At 46.0% G+C, this 14,439-nt stretch overlaps 1 protein-coding gene across 1 annotated transcript in view; it reads right to left on the bottom strand.

The window, feature by feature from the left end:
• Nucleotides 1-224: 224 nt before the first annotated feature.
• Nucleotides 225-14,439, bottom strand: part of LOC308308821 (protein bicaudal D homolog 1-like) — a gene marked incomplete at both ends in the record, with an annotated part of 64,691 nt that continues 50,476 nt past the window's right edge. The window contains 5 exons of the mRNA XM_080754273.1: nt 225-1,224; nt 2,911-3,062; nt 7,054-7,248; nt 9,082-9,252; nt 10,941-11,166. Coding sequence (XP_080610399.1) covers nt 225-1,224; nt 2,911-3,062; nt 7,054-7,248; nt 9,082-9,252; nt 10,941-11,166 — 1,744 coding nt within the window. The remainder of the gene's footprint in view (nt 1,225-2,910; nt 3,063-7,053; nt 7,249-9,081; nt 9,253-10,940; nt 11,167-14,439) is intronic.

Below are 14,439 nucleotides of genomic sequence, written 5' to 3' on the forward strand. Positions count from 1 at the left end.
CTGTCCAGTGACAGAAAACAGAGGGATGATGGGAGATGAAGTTTTATAATCAGTAAGGGGGGTAGGCCTGGGCAATTAACCGAAGATATATCCAAACCGATATTTAGAACCAATAACCGCCGTAATCTTGCTCATGTAGATGAATCGGATAATCGAGGCAAAAGTTTTAAATTACCACAACGTCTATTTGAGGTCACATCGCCCGGCCCTAGTGGAAAGCGGGGTCAGTGGCGAGGCCGATAAGAGCTGTGGTACCTGGGGTAGAGTGGCGAGTAGTGGGAGCCGTGGCTGTAGGAGGAGGATGGGGTGTAGGAGCTAGAGGGGCTGTAGGCTGAAGAGGGGCTGTAGTACGCAGAGGAATAACTGTGGGCTGATGCAGCGGAGAAAGAGGAGGAGTACGGGGAGGAGGAGGACGGGCTATAGAGGCCAGAGGAGCGTGTCAAGCTGGACAGGGGCCGCGACCGAGCCGACGAGCTCCAACCGGAGTGCCCGGGCCTCGAGCGGTAAGGGGACGACGAGGGGTCCGAGGGGGCCGAGCTCAGCTGGCTGCCCCTGGTGGCGGTGGAGGAGGGGGACGGAGAGGGGCATGCGTCGCCGGGGCCGTAGTGCCTGGACAGGCCCGAGGAGCTACGGGGCGAGAAGTTGACGCTGATGCTATGGGAGTCGACCACGAACGTCCGCACGCCCAGCGTCCACTGGGAGTGAGCCAGGGGGGCGGAGGATGAGGAGGAGGCCGGGGTCCAGGCCGAGGATGAGGGAGAGGAGGGGGCCTCCAGGGCCGGGGGGCTCCCCGGCACCGAGGGAGCGGCCGACGGCGACGTCGGGCTGGGATGGGGCCTGCTGTGCGATGTAGGGGAGGTGAGGGCCAGCGCCGCCCCACCAATGGAGCAGGAGGAAGGGCTACGGGGAACGACGGAATGCAGCTCGCCCGAGACGGGACTGGTGAGGCCGGAGGGTCGGAGGCTAAAGCCAGGCCCCTGGGTTAGGGCGGAAGAGGCCGGGGACGGGTGACTTACTTTGGGGGTGCTGGTCTTCCCGCGGGGCTTGCCCCCGCGCGTGGTGCGGTACAGCTCCTGGTCGAAGGCCAGGTCCTCCAGGCGCTGCGTGAGCGCCAGCTTCTGCTGGATGGCCATCCGCAGCAGGGAGTTGAGGGTCTTCTTCTCGTCCTCGGCCGCCGCCAGCTGCCTCTGCATCTCGTCCAGCTGCGTCACGTACTCGTCACACCTGGACGCACACAGGGAGGTGTGAAGCGGGGGGTGGAGGTGGAGCAAATGAGAGAGTGGGAGCAGTAAAGGAGAGGAGGTAGAGAAGATGTTCAGCAAAAACAATTTTAACTAGAGACCCTTTTTTACGGTGATAATGTAGTAGGGATGTTAACAATGTATCTACTAGAAATTAATCGATCATTAAGAATTTACTGGATTACATTCATCAATTAAACAATTATAATTGAACAGTTCTGATTCCCGGCATTCATATTCATATCACAAACAAAGACTATACGGTACATTATCTGAGCTGCTCAAAATGTTGTCATCTTAACTCAGTCGGTGCCATATTTAAAGTGGGATGACCTCTTATATTGCCGGTTCGCCAACAAAGGGTTAAAAAAATAGTGTGCACGCTGGTGCACACATTCGTGCACAGATCATGCACTATGCATGTGCATGCTTTTCACAGCTTTCAAACAAAAAAATCCACTTGGAAATCCGTTCAGGCGTTCAGGAGAAAGGAGCCCTTATGTTTTCTTCAAATGTAAACAAACATGGCTGCCATGTTTGAAAGATGGGGTTGGTATGGGGGTTAAACATGCAATTTCGCGATCGCGATCATGCCTAGTACACTGTTGGAGGTCCAAAAAAAAGTTTTTCAAAAAAAAAAAAATCAATTTAAAAAAAAAAAAAAAAAAAAGACGTTCAGAAGACGTCTGGCAGGGAGGTCCATAGTGAAAAAGACGTTTTAAAGACGTTTTTATCATAGAAACATATTTTTTGGCAGGGTATGAGTTAAAGCTGACAATGATTGATGTACTGGAACATTGCAGCAGTTTGCAAGGGCATTTGTGGTGTTTGGTTAATTCAAGCACCAGTATTTTGTCTGTGCAGGTAGTCAGGTGTTACTAAGCAGTTTGTGCAAGTAATACTAACGCCAGGTTCCCAGGAAAATCACTGCTTATCAAATGTATCGATGATCAATCGATAAGGTGAATCAACTATCGATTAATGATTGAATCGATAATTTGCATGCTGTAGGTATTTCGTCTCATATGCCCAAAACTGTTACTTTTCAGGATTCAAATTTAACCTTGTATCTCCAAGTTTCAAATTTGTATGTTTTTTCCTAAAGTAAATCCCTGCTTCATCATACAAAACTGTCGCACGAAACTAGTGAAAATGGTCGATCTACAAGCACACACGATCTACATGCTTGTAGATGGTCTATTTTCACTAGTTTAAATCCTAACCCTAACCCAATTTTTGAGTGGTGGTCTCACCACTCCTGTGATTCGCTTTCACGATGTTACTGGCTGGCCTGGCTGGCCGTGTATGTCTGTCGCCTGCCCGTGTATGTCGCCTGCCAATCTGCCATACCTCTCCTGACCAGGAGAGGGACACACAGACCACAAACACACACACGTTAAAGGAGGGGCGCTATTGAGCAGGCAGACCACACACACACACACACACACACACACACACACACACACACACACACACACACACACACACACACACACACCTTGCAATACATGTATTTGACTCTTTTTATTTGACCACCACTCAGTTCACAAGGTGTGATTTTTTTAATGATAAACCCAAAACGAACGGTTTTGGACATACAAGGTTTCCACACGACAACAACGATTTGCTTCATGTCAGATGGTTGTGGTGCTGGTGTCTTGTCTCTGACCTGGTGGCGAACATGGCTCTGAGTGAGGAGAAGGTGGCTGCGTCCTCCTTCAGGGCTTTGAGCTCGTTCCTCAGCTTCATCATGGTGTCCGTCACCATGCGCTTCTCTATCTCATACTTACTCTTCAGGTTGGACAGGGCCACCTCTGCCGTCTGAAACACACGCATGCATCTTAGAGGGATAGCTCACCCCCAAAGTCACTTTTTCCCCCCAATTGATTACTCATCCCATGGAGACTTGAATTCATGGATTTTCTTTTCTTTCTTTTTTTTGTTGCATTCCTAAGCCAATAATTGCGACCGTCAGGTCGCAGTTACTACCAAAACCTCCACCGGCTGTCTGTCAGTCAGTCAGTCTGTCAGTCAGTCTGTCAGTCTGTCCGTCACGTCACACTTTTCCCCAACTCATATCTCCGCCACCGTTGCCCCAATCCATGCCAAACCTTGCACATACACTCCTTGCCTGCCAATCCACAACCTCCACAACCTCCAGGGACCCCCGGAGCTCCAAGGACCCCCATGGACCCCTTCCGCCGCCACCAAAAAGTGCAAAAATGACCAAATGACCACCCTAACGGGGCTGTTCACGGGGAATTCCCGGGGACCACCGACTCCTGGTGCTCCAGAATGGATGCAAAAGTGGCCGCACCCCTAGTGGAGGACCCCCGCCACTGCAGCGCACATAAAATGCCGTAACTCGGGCTAGGAGAGACCGGGAGAGCCGGGGCCAGTACCCACGCGTCCACCTCGGCGGTGCCAAGAGAGCCGTCAACATGAATCTGTCCCATATAGCGCCACCATCAGTCCCATTTTTTCAAACACATTTTTGGACAATGCTCCAACAGATTTTGCCCAAAAATCACGCAAATCGGTACACAGTATGTCTACACTCATGTCTTCAACATGGATCTGTCCCATATAGCGCCACCATCAGGCCGATTTTTTTCAAACACATTTTTGGACACTGCCCCAACAGAATTTTCCCTAAAATCATGCAAATCGGTACACAGTATGTCTACTCTACACTCATGTCATCAACATGGATCTGTCCCATATAGCGCCACCATCAGGCTGATTTTTTCAAACATTTTTGTACACTGCTCCTACACATTTTGCCCTAAAATCACGCTGCGACCTGACAGTCGCTTATCTGGCGCATCACACGCTAGTTAGATCTACTATTTTCGCTGCTGTGTGCAATGAAGTATAAATCAAGCTAAGTTTACATTCTACTGGGTTCTGGTCAAAAGAAAATATTTCAAATGTTGTTATTATTCCAACCAGTTTTATAAAGCGTAGATCCTCCAGTTAATAAAAACAGCAAACGCTGTCAAGAGAGATGGGAACAATGTGAGCATGGCTCAGCAGTTTTCAAGAAAAGTGTCATTAGTTTCAATGATCTATGAGGGCCATTGGCCAGATAATTGTCTCACTTTATTACGTCTGAAACCGTCTGCCGGCTCAGAGGGGAACAGCACTGGATTGATAGCGAAAACGTTGAAGCTCATAAATTGGCTCCATTGTCTACTCTACAACGATTGGAAACATACTGCGTTCCAAAGTCCTGCAGTGCACGTAGGAAGGAGGACATCGTGGATGCCATTATGTTATTTGCAATTCATCTCTATTTGAGATTCATCTAAAAAAATAGACATAAAGGTAATATCCAAGGCCTGTTCTAAAAATAATCTCTATTACAGAGTTACAAGGGATTCCATAGCGAGTATACTGCACACAGTAAATACTGTATGTCTCTAAAAGTGCATTGCTTTAGTTAAAGGCGCAGCATTCCTGCTCAGTCACACCGAAGTTGCATTGCCAGTGGTGTAAAGTAACTAAGTACATTTACTCAAGTACTGTACAATTTTGCGCACGTTGCGAGCTTGTAGATCTGCTATTTTCCTAAGATCTTAATACATTGTGAAAACTAAAAATGATAATTACATTGTCCTTATTCTGCTTAAGGAGTACTTTTACTTTTGGTACTTTAATTACATTTTTATGCCAATAGCGTCATGCTACATTGCTTCCCACATCTTTAAACAGTGGATATCAGTTTTGTCATCAAGAATACCTCGAATTCTCAACTCTTTACACGGTGGCTTTCGTCTTACAACCTTTTGTACAAGCCTATATATTTTCCCTATTGTTCTGCTATGGGCAGTACGTCCACTCCTGGCTATTATTAACCAGCTTGAACAATGCTGAAGAGATGAGAGTCCTTCGGGGCTTTATATTAGGTCTGTATTTCCTCTACATCATTTCCCCTCACAATCCCCTGTGTCGCAACCAAATCAATTAGGAGAAAACAGGGGGGTAAACATACTGTAGCGCAACCCCCCCCCCCCCCCCCCCCCCCATGTGAACTTCTTTTATATAGTGTATATATCAGGGGTCTTCAACGAGAGAGATTCCATAATTTAATTGTTTGACAGCACAATCATCGTGTATTTTGGATTCATGACAATTTGTGTTTTCAGATATTTAACCACTTGAACCGTCAATACTTGACCTTTCACGCTGTAATTAGTGTGCTCTTTTTTCTCCTCTATACACCAAACCTCTTTGACAAAAATAGCCGATCTACAAGCTTGTAGATCTACTATTTTTGGCTAAAGTTCTCCGAATAAGGACACAAGGGTTCAAGTGGTTAATATAAAAGAAGAAAAATGGTTTCTATCACACAAAGATTTGGAGGACCGCCTAAAGTAACTCTGAGGACCCCCTAGGGGTCACAGACCCCCTGTTGAAGACCCTTGGTATATATAACAAGAACAAGAACAGAACACCAAAGATTATGTTGCTGAAGCAATGCGACTGCCTTCTACTATCCCCCTCTTCGCAATCCCATTGAACATTTCATCAAGGGATTTTAGATGATGCACTCTGTGGCAATCACATTAGTAAAAAGCAAAGTGAGTTTCTTAAATTTGAATTTCCTGCCACACCCATTTTTTATTTATTACGTAAAGATCCATAAACGTTTGACTGACATGGCCCAATGCCTCCGCCCCGGTAATAACTCTGTATATCAGAGCCCTAAAGTATTGACTTTAGGGCTCTGATATAGCATCTATTGCAGACACCAGAGATGTGGTCAAATTGGTTAACATATCTGTCCCGGATAATGCATATTTAGTGTTGCTCGGCATAGAAAGTTTGTGTAACAACACACCCCATGATGATGGCCTGGCAGGACGTTTGTCAGGATGTTTGACAAACTTCACTTTGAAATCCAATGATTTTACATTTGACTCAGGGCAGGGACGTGCAGAGAATCTTAGAGAGGCAGGGGCTGAAATTTCTAAACAGGCCTTTAGGTCAAAACATTGAAAATAGCAGACCTCCAAGATCACAACGCGTCGCAGTCGTGAGCTTGGAGGTCAGCTATGTTGACGATGCTTGATTTCTACACATTTCTTGATTTAAACCTAAGATGCTGCATTCAAGTTCAGGAGAGTTTGGACAAGGCAATTCTCTAGAATGATGCCTTCGGGTATGGCAAGGAAAGAGGGCATTTGCATTTCTTTCACCATAGTAAAAACTGCATTCATGGTCTAGAGAGAGCACTTTTTTACAGACGGATAAAAGGGTAGGGGCTTAAACCCCCTTTGATGTCTATGTGTGCACGTGCCTGACTCAGGGTACTGGCATTCGTTCGGCATTTGGCCCTAATTATGGGTCACTGGAAGTCACTGGGAGTCCCTGGGAGCGTTTGTAAAAATGCACTGAGAGTGCTGGTGTGCTCTCTGGTAAATTCAGTGGACACTACCCGGCCCTACTCAGAAGAAGGGTTGCCCAGACTCCGAACACTGATGAAAACAACAATGGTGGAAGAAGTAATAGCTAAATGCCTAGCACTAGACCAGGAGTCGGGAGTCCCCAAATTATTTTGGGAGGTCTCAGTCCAGACAACATCAGGTCGGTCTCGGAACTGACGGCCATGAGTAACAAAAGACGAAAAAATAACAGCCCACGAAAAAAGAAAACACCACTCATCACTAAAACAAACAAACAAACTAACAAATAAAAACCAAATCATTTGTTCGAGCTCCCAGACCAGCAGACACACCTGAGAACTTTCATGAAATACAGCAAAAAGCATAATGATGTTTAAGTCCCCCCCCCCCCCCATCACACACACCTGTTTGTTAGCCTTGAGGACCAGCCTGAGGGTGGCTATCTGCTCTCTCTTGGTGCTGAGTAAGGACTTCAACTTGAGCATCTCCTCCAGGCAGCTCTCTTTGTCCTTGTCTAGCAGAGGAGCCAGCTCCCTGGCCGCAGCCCTCTGTCTGGACAGCTGGAGAGACCTGTCCACTGCGCGCTGGAGGTGTTTGACCTGCAGGGAACAAGGACAACCAAAAGGGTCAGGGGCGTCACAAGGGGGGGGGGGGGGGAGAGTGGGGCTGAATTACCAGGGCCCAAGGTGGAGGGGCCTTAATTGTTTTATACTTTAGCTATTGAAAAATAGCAGATATACAAGCTCGCAGCTCGAGCTTGTAGATCTGCTCTTTTTGAAAAGTAGTGAAAATGTGTGCAAATCTTTGAATATATGTATTTTTTAAGCGAACATTTGTAACTCAAATTTTGCTTCTTCAAGCTCGCAGTGAGCTTGTATATCTGATATTTTTCAATAGTTAAAGCACAAAATAATGCGTAATAATGCGTTCCCTGTCTAAATGGGTTAAACCACCTCCCCCTACGAAGAACATTGATGGGGGCCCACAGTGAATCCTTATGTGAATCCTTGTACCCAGGGCCCAGAATTTGATGCGACACCCTGAAAAGGGGGGTGAGAGAACAGAACCAACCATTGTGTTCTAAGCGATTATTCTATCGATTCAACTTTTTCCGATTAATCGAAATCAGGAGTCGCACTGGATCAAATATAATGTAAATTTATGTAAATGATTCAATTAACCAATTAACTCTTTCATTGCAGGACATGAGACACGTCCACATTGCCATGCTTTTTTGGCTTTTTTGGGTTGTTCACAAGGTAGCGATCAGTCCTATCTGGAACAAAAGAAATGGCGTCACCAAAAAGCTGCATCTCCATCCGTTCCCTGTTTTCACTGAAGCTGCTTTTTCTCTGCTTCCTTGTTCTCGCTTGCTCTCGGTCAAAACAGCGGATATTTCAATGGCGGATAACTATGGATTGCAAGGCTCAAACGCGTCGCGCATTTCTTTCCACAGAAGCATGAACAACGGGGGGATCGATTGAAAAATTGAAAAACATACTTGAAAATGTAAGGAAAAACTAAAGATAGCTGGCAATGGTTAGTACGTAGTTTGGTTAAGTATGCTTGGAAGTGAAAGAGTTAAGTATTCTTTTATACTTTTTTACACAACAGTGTTGTTGTCCAATAACAGTGGAAATAGCGATCTGCAAGTTCACAACACGCTGTGATGCATTCAGCAGATACTCTGTCCAGAGCTACCTACAGTACAAATGTGACGTCGAGGTTGAAAGTGGTCTGCAACTAAAATATACTCACTCACTCACTCACACACACACACACACACACACACACACACACACACACACACACACACACACACACACACACACACACACACACACACACACACACACACACACACACACACACACACACACATACACACACACACACACACACACACACACACACACAAAAAGGTGCCGCACCAAATACTGGGCCCTGAGTACAAGGATTCACCGCGGGCCTCCCATGAATGTTTTTCAGGGGGTTTAACACATTTAAACTGGGAACAAATTATCATGCATTATTTTGTACTTTAACTATTGAACAATAGCAGATCTACAAGCTCATAGCACGGCACAGAGTGCCACACTGCGAGCTTGTAGATCTGCTATTTTTAAAAAAATTGTGAAAAGTCTTTGAATATTTCAAATCCTTCTAAAGTTTTTTGAATGTTTCTGTCAGTGGTGCAAGTTACAAATGTTCGCTTAAAACATACATATATTCAAAGATTTGCACACATTATTTTCACGACTTTTCAAAAATAGCAGATCTACAAGCTCGCTGTGAGCCTTTCCCCCCCTCCCCTGCGCACACACACACGCACGCACGCACGCACACGCGCACACGCACACGCACACGCACGCACACACACACACACACACACACACACACACACACACACACACACACATGCACTGTCCCACCTGGTCTCTGATGATGGCGTTCAGATTGTAGATGTTCATGGGCTCCTTGCGCAGCTCGCCGGCGGGCTCCAGGGCGGGCGATGAGGATGAGGACGATGAGGAAGAGGCACTGATGCTGGGCGAGCCCATGGATGGAGAGCGAGGCCCCGGGCTCTGCTGCTGGGGCGGGACCTGCAGGTAGATCTTATTACAATAATCACCTCATTATAGAAGCACCAGTGGTGGGCGCTAACTTATTGTTAATGTTTAGTACAGGGGTCTTCAACGTTTTCAGGCCAAGGACCCCTTGGTTGAGAGAGAGATGAAGCAGGGACCCCCACAAACTTTTCATAGATTCCATGTAGTTTCATCGTTTGACAGTACCGTCATCAGTGTATTTTGGATTCATGTCAATTTGTGTTTTCAGATATTTAACCACTTGAACCGTCTATGGGGCTGTTAAGTCTGACATCATTTTGTAGGCAGAGGAGCTGTGAGCTTGTATATCTGCTATTTTTCAATAGTTAAAGCATAAAATAATGATACACAAAATTTGAAAATGGCACATCTACAGTGCAAGCCTCAGAGCTTGTTGCGACCGTAGGTCACATTTACTATGAAAACCTGCAGCTCCAGTGCGTGCGTGAGTCACGCCTCATGTTACACTCCATTATCTACCCGTAAGACTCCCTAATTGGGAGATACACAAACTTTAGAAGGCAGTCGTAGCCAATCAGGAGGGAATATGGGAAATGGGACATGTTTGATGTGCATGTTCAATGTTCGTAATCGTACCATTGTTCATTGTACTGTTGTTTGTCTAGATGTTTGAATGTTTATGCACCAAGACACAATGCAAACAAGCAATTTGTTCACTCTCTGAGTTACAGACCTGCGAGGGTCCATTTGGAATGCCCTCAAAGAACCCAGATAGTCGCTGGACCACACTTCGAGAGCCAGTTGTCCTAGATTCTTTTTTAAATCACACACTGGTATTGGATTGGTACTCTGTATCGACCAATACGCAAGTTATGGGTATCGGGATCGGTATCGGGGGAGGAAAGAATTGTATCGGTACTGTATATCCGTGGTTTTGAACCAGTGGTCCTTGAGGGGTTCCAGGTGGTCCCCAGCTAAATGATGCAGAGTTGGTGACCAAATAGACCATAATAGGTCTTTAACTCTTGGGAGAGTAAAATGAAACCAAATGGACCCGTAAGAATTACATTATTGTTAAACACCTGCATTACTTGATTTACAAGAAGTCTACACAATTAGAGAATGCAGAAGAATTGTTATTTTGATTGACTTGTTATCAGTACCACATCTACAGTATACAGCATGGAAATGCGGACTAAGTCTGATCTAAGGATAACAATATATTCAACGTTTTGGGTCTGAGAAGCTAACTCTCATCAACTGGTGGTCTGTGTGGCTCAAATGCCGAATGAATAATGGACATAGGGATGGGACGATAAGCGATATTATCGTTTAACGTGATAAATGTACAGTGATCAATTCACCTTTTATTTGCCGAGCTGCATATACAGTACCATTTAAACCCTCTATAATTGGTAAAAGGTACTTATAATATACGTACTTGATGCAGTCTTTTTTCACTCTCTAAATATCTTTGCCAAAAAATAACCAATCTACAAGCTCACAACGCAACGTGTAGATCTGCTATTTTTAGGCAAATGTTCCGCCCCAGAATAATGGATTTTGATTATCGCGATAATATCGTAAATCGCAATTTCTTTTGTCACAATAATCGTGATATCGTCCCATCCCTAAACGGACCTTGATGTGAAAAGGGTTGAAAACCACTGGGTAGGTAGTGGTCTAGTAAAATGTAATGTTTTGTGACAGCCCCCCTATACCTGCAGACCCTCTCTTGTCCCCTCCTTCCCCTCTCTCGCCGCCTCTCCGGACAGGGGGGGCTCTTTGGACGGAGACTCCGACGGGCTGCGCGACTCCCCGGAGCTGGAGGTGGCCGAGGCCACGGCGGCCAGGCGGCGGGCCAGCCGCGGGGTGAGCAGGACCCGGCTGTCGTCGGCCGACAGGGCTTTGAGGCCGGCGCTGAGGATCCGCAGACCCCTGCCCTGCCTGGAAGGAAACAGTGAGGAAAATGCCGTCAGTGTTGCCCATAGACTGTGAGAAAAGAAATGGACTACGTTACGTCCATATACTCTAGTACAGGGGTCTTCAACGTTTTCAGGCCAGGGACCCCTTAGCTGAGAGAAAGATGAAGCAGGGACCCTCCACAACCTTTTCAGATATTCCATAATTTCATTGTTTGACAATGAAATCATCAGTGTATTTTGGATTATTGGATTGTATTTAACCACTTGAACTGTCAATACTTAATACACTTGACTTTTCACTCTGTACTTAGTCTGCTCTTTTTCCCCTCTACACCAAACCACTTTGCCGAAAACAGCCGATTTACAAGCTCACAGCGCCTCGCAGCGTTGTAGATCTGCTATTTTTGACTGAAGTTCTCAGAATATGGATGTTAGGGTTCAAGTGGTTAATATAAAAAAGGAGAGAAAAGGTTTCTATCACACAAAGATTTGAAGGACCCACACTGTAGTAACTCTGAGGACCCCCTGTTGAAGACCCCTGCTCTAGTACAGACGGTAAATGAAGCCTATTCGGCAAGCGTGTGCATTCTGCCGGACAGAACGGGGGGTGGGTCAATAAATGCTATTGGTTGGGAGCTTGTCAATCAAGCTAGCCACGCTCCCCTTACAGCATACTCTACTTTATCAGAATTTGAAAATACATGGGACCATAAGTTAACAAAACGCATATCATGGTGATTGAAAGAAGACTTTAAACTAGTGACTGGAAGCATAAAGTATTTATGACAATGTTTATTATGGCAATAAAATCAAATGTAAAGTTCTGCAAAAACCCAACCATTTGAAAGGAGCATTATTCTTTCTGACACCAGCAGGGGGGAAACAGCAAAACTAGCGGCCATTCATAAGAAACTTGTATTTCCTCTATGGTTTCATCTGAAAGCAAAGCCACATGAGCACTTTAAACCTATCCACGAGTTTCCTACGCCCCATAGTGCATTGCGCAGACGTCTGCACCGATCTTCCGCCGCCGATTTACAAGCTCACAACGGGTTGCATCTGCGACGCGACGTGAGCTTGTATGTCTGCTGTTAAACCCGGAAGTTTGGTCCTGATAGTCTCCAGTAAACTCCCGCGGAAACTTGTGGATATACATTGGCTATTTGAAAAAAGACGATCTACAAGCTCACGAAGTGTCGTGAGCTTGTATATCTGCTATTTTCAAAGCAAATCTTGTATAGGGTCCATGATACCGAAACAACTTTTCAGATGGGGGTCCTACTAGCCTAGCTCAGCTAGACCCAATCCAACCATGTTAAAACAAGGTGGGGATGCTGCAGTTATTTAGCTGCATTAGTATAGAGTAGGGCTAAGCCAGGCTAGGGGTCCACGGCCAAATACACATTAAGCAACTTCACTTCAGAAACAAGCCCCCCAAAAAACTGCAACCTGCAACTTAACTGCCACTATTTACTAGCAAAGTCTTGTAAATATTGGGGGGCAACACTGCATAATAGTGCGACGATTCGTAAGGATCAAAGCGAGTTCAGGGGGCGGTCCCAAGGGAGCGCGCGCGCGGAGGGGGGTGGGTCACTAGGTCCTGCCCCCCCCCTTACCCATAGTTCTTAGGGAAGTCAGATGGTGGGACTCAGTCTTGTTGCATAGCACTGCTGCTTGCTACCATGCTGCAGTACACACACAAGTGCCACACTTGTTGCTTGCAGGTAGCTGTGCTGCTGCCCACCGCTTGGAGAGGGTGCCTAACTTGGCTGAGTATTTCTGTCTGTTTCTGCTATTTTTCTATCTCAATTCATGTATGTTCAATGACCATACATGAAGCTAGTTAACATTTGTTTGTTAGGTTTCTCTAGAACTTGATTATATTGTGTTTTTCTCTAGATAGATATCCATTTACATTGTTATATTGCTGTTAATGTACTGACCTATTATCTTGTTTATTATTGCAATGTTGTATCTGCTTATTGTAAGTCGCTTTGGATTAAAAGCGTCTGCTAAATGCCTAAACTGTAAACTGTAAACTGTAAACTTAGCTGCCAAACTAAGAAGCTGTGTTCTTGGCCAGGTTGTATGGGAAGTTTGAGATTGTTATTCTGGTAATCGCTGAATTCTAAACTGCTGTTTCAAGGTTCAGATTTCTTGCTATCGTTGCTGGTGCCTAGCTGATTTCTGTACTTTCAGTTTGTTGCTAAAGCTATTTCAAAGGTGTTACAGGCTTGCTAAAGTTGCTAAAGGTAAACTCCGTATCATAGAAGTTGGCTGTGGCTACGGGCTAAATGCTAACTTATTTTGTGCCCTGGTGGGCCTTTACTGGGCTACCATGAGTTAAAGTAATCTCAGTCGTTGGGTTTGTCGATAACCATGTCAGTACTTTGCAACGGCGCGGGCCGTATCGGCTAGCGCGGAACAACAGGTTTAATGTATAGTCAGCTAGGAGCTAGCTGGTGGCTATTGCTAGCCGGCTATTTCGGTAAGGATGCTGTTAGCTGGTAAATCAATGTGCTAGCCATGTCAAGGCATAGAGCGGCGGCCCGCGTGAAAACACAGCCCCGTAGCAGGTAATGAATCACGCTAGGAGGATTCAGTTTGTAGGTTGCAGGTGTCTGTAAACGGCAGAGTTCACCTAGCTCCTGAGCTAGCCGAGTCACGTCAAGCGGTGATTTACGGCATGACGTTCGGCAGCAAACACTAAGCGCTGCGTGTGGGAAATGTAGTTCTCTATCATGCCAAGCCTCGGCGTCGTGCTAGTAGCAAGCTTCGCCCGCAGCGTGCTTAATCTAGTTAGTATGGGGCTATATTGCTTCTGCCTCGCCTCGGGTTATGTGTATGTTTTCCTCTTTTTGCACTGTCTGGCCGTCTTAACAGCTGCTGCTTATGAGGTGCTAGTTGCTATACCTTAGCAGCTACTAAATGGTTCCTGTCGCTTCTTGGACCATAGTAGGGCTGCTGCCATTTACCGTGGCGTAGAAGCCCTCGCGGGAGGAACTTTTAAAAACAGTAATCGCCTCTCTTTGAGAAGCCTATTAAGGATGTTTTCCGTGTGAGCTCCTGGGAGGAGGAAAACCCGCAGGCTATACAGTTTACGTGCAAACTTGTTTTGCTTCCGCTAACACAGTCGTGCCTGTCTGTCCTGACGTCACCAGTTGAACTCGCTAGTGCATGCAGGGAATCGTAGTCTACTCTAAATGCTCGATAGACCACCCTCCCTCCCTCCCATCCAGCTAAACATTCTCTTTCAGTTTCAGCATCCATCAGCTGTAGCTTTTCCTCGCATCGT

The sequence above is a fragment of the Nannobrachium achirus genome (genome assembly GCF_963921795.1).
Source record: "Nannobrachium achirus genome assembly, chromosome: 23".
Taxonomy (NCBI): Eukaryota; Metazoa; Chordata; class Actinopteri; order Myctophiformes; family Myctophidae; genus Nannobrachium; species Nannobrachium achirus.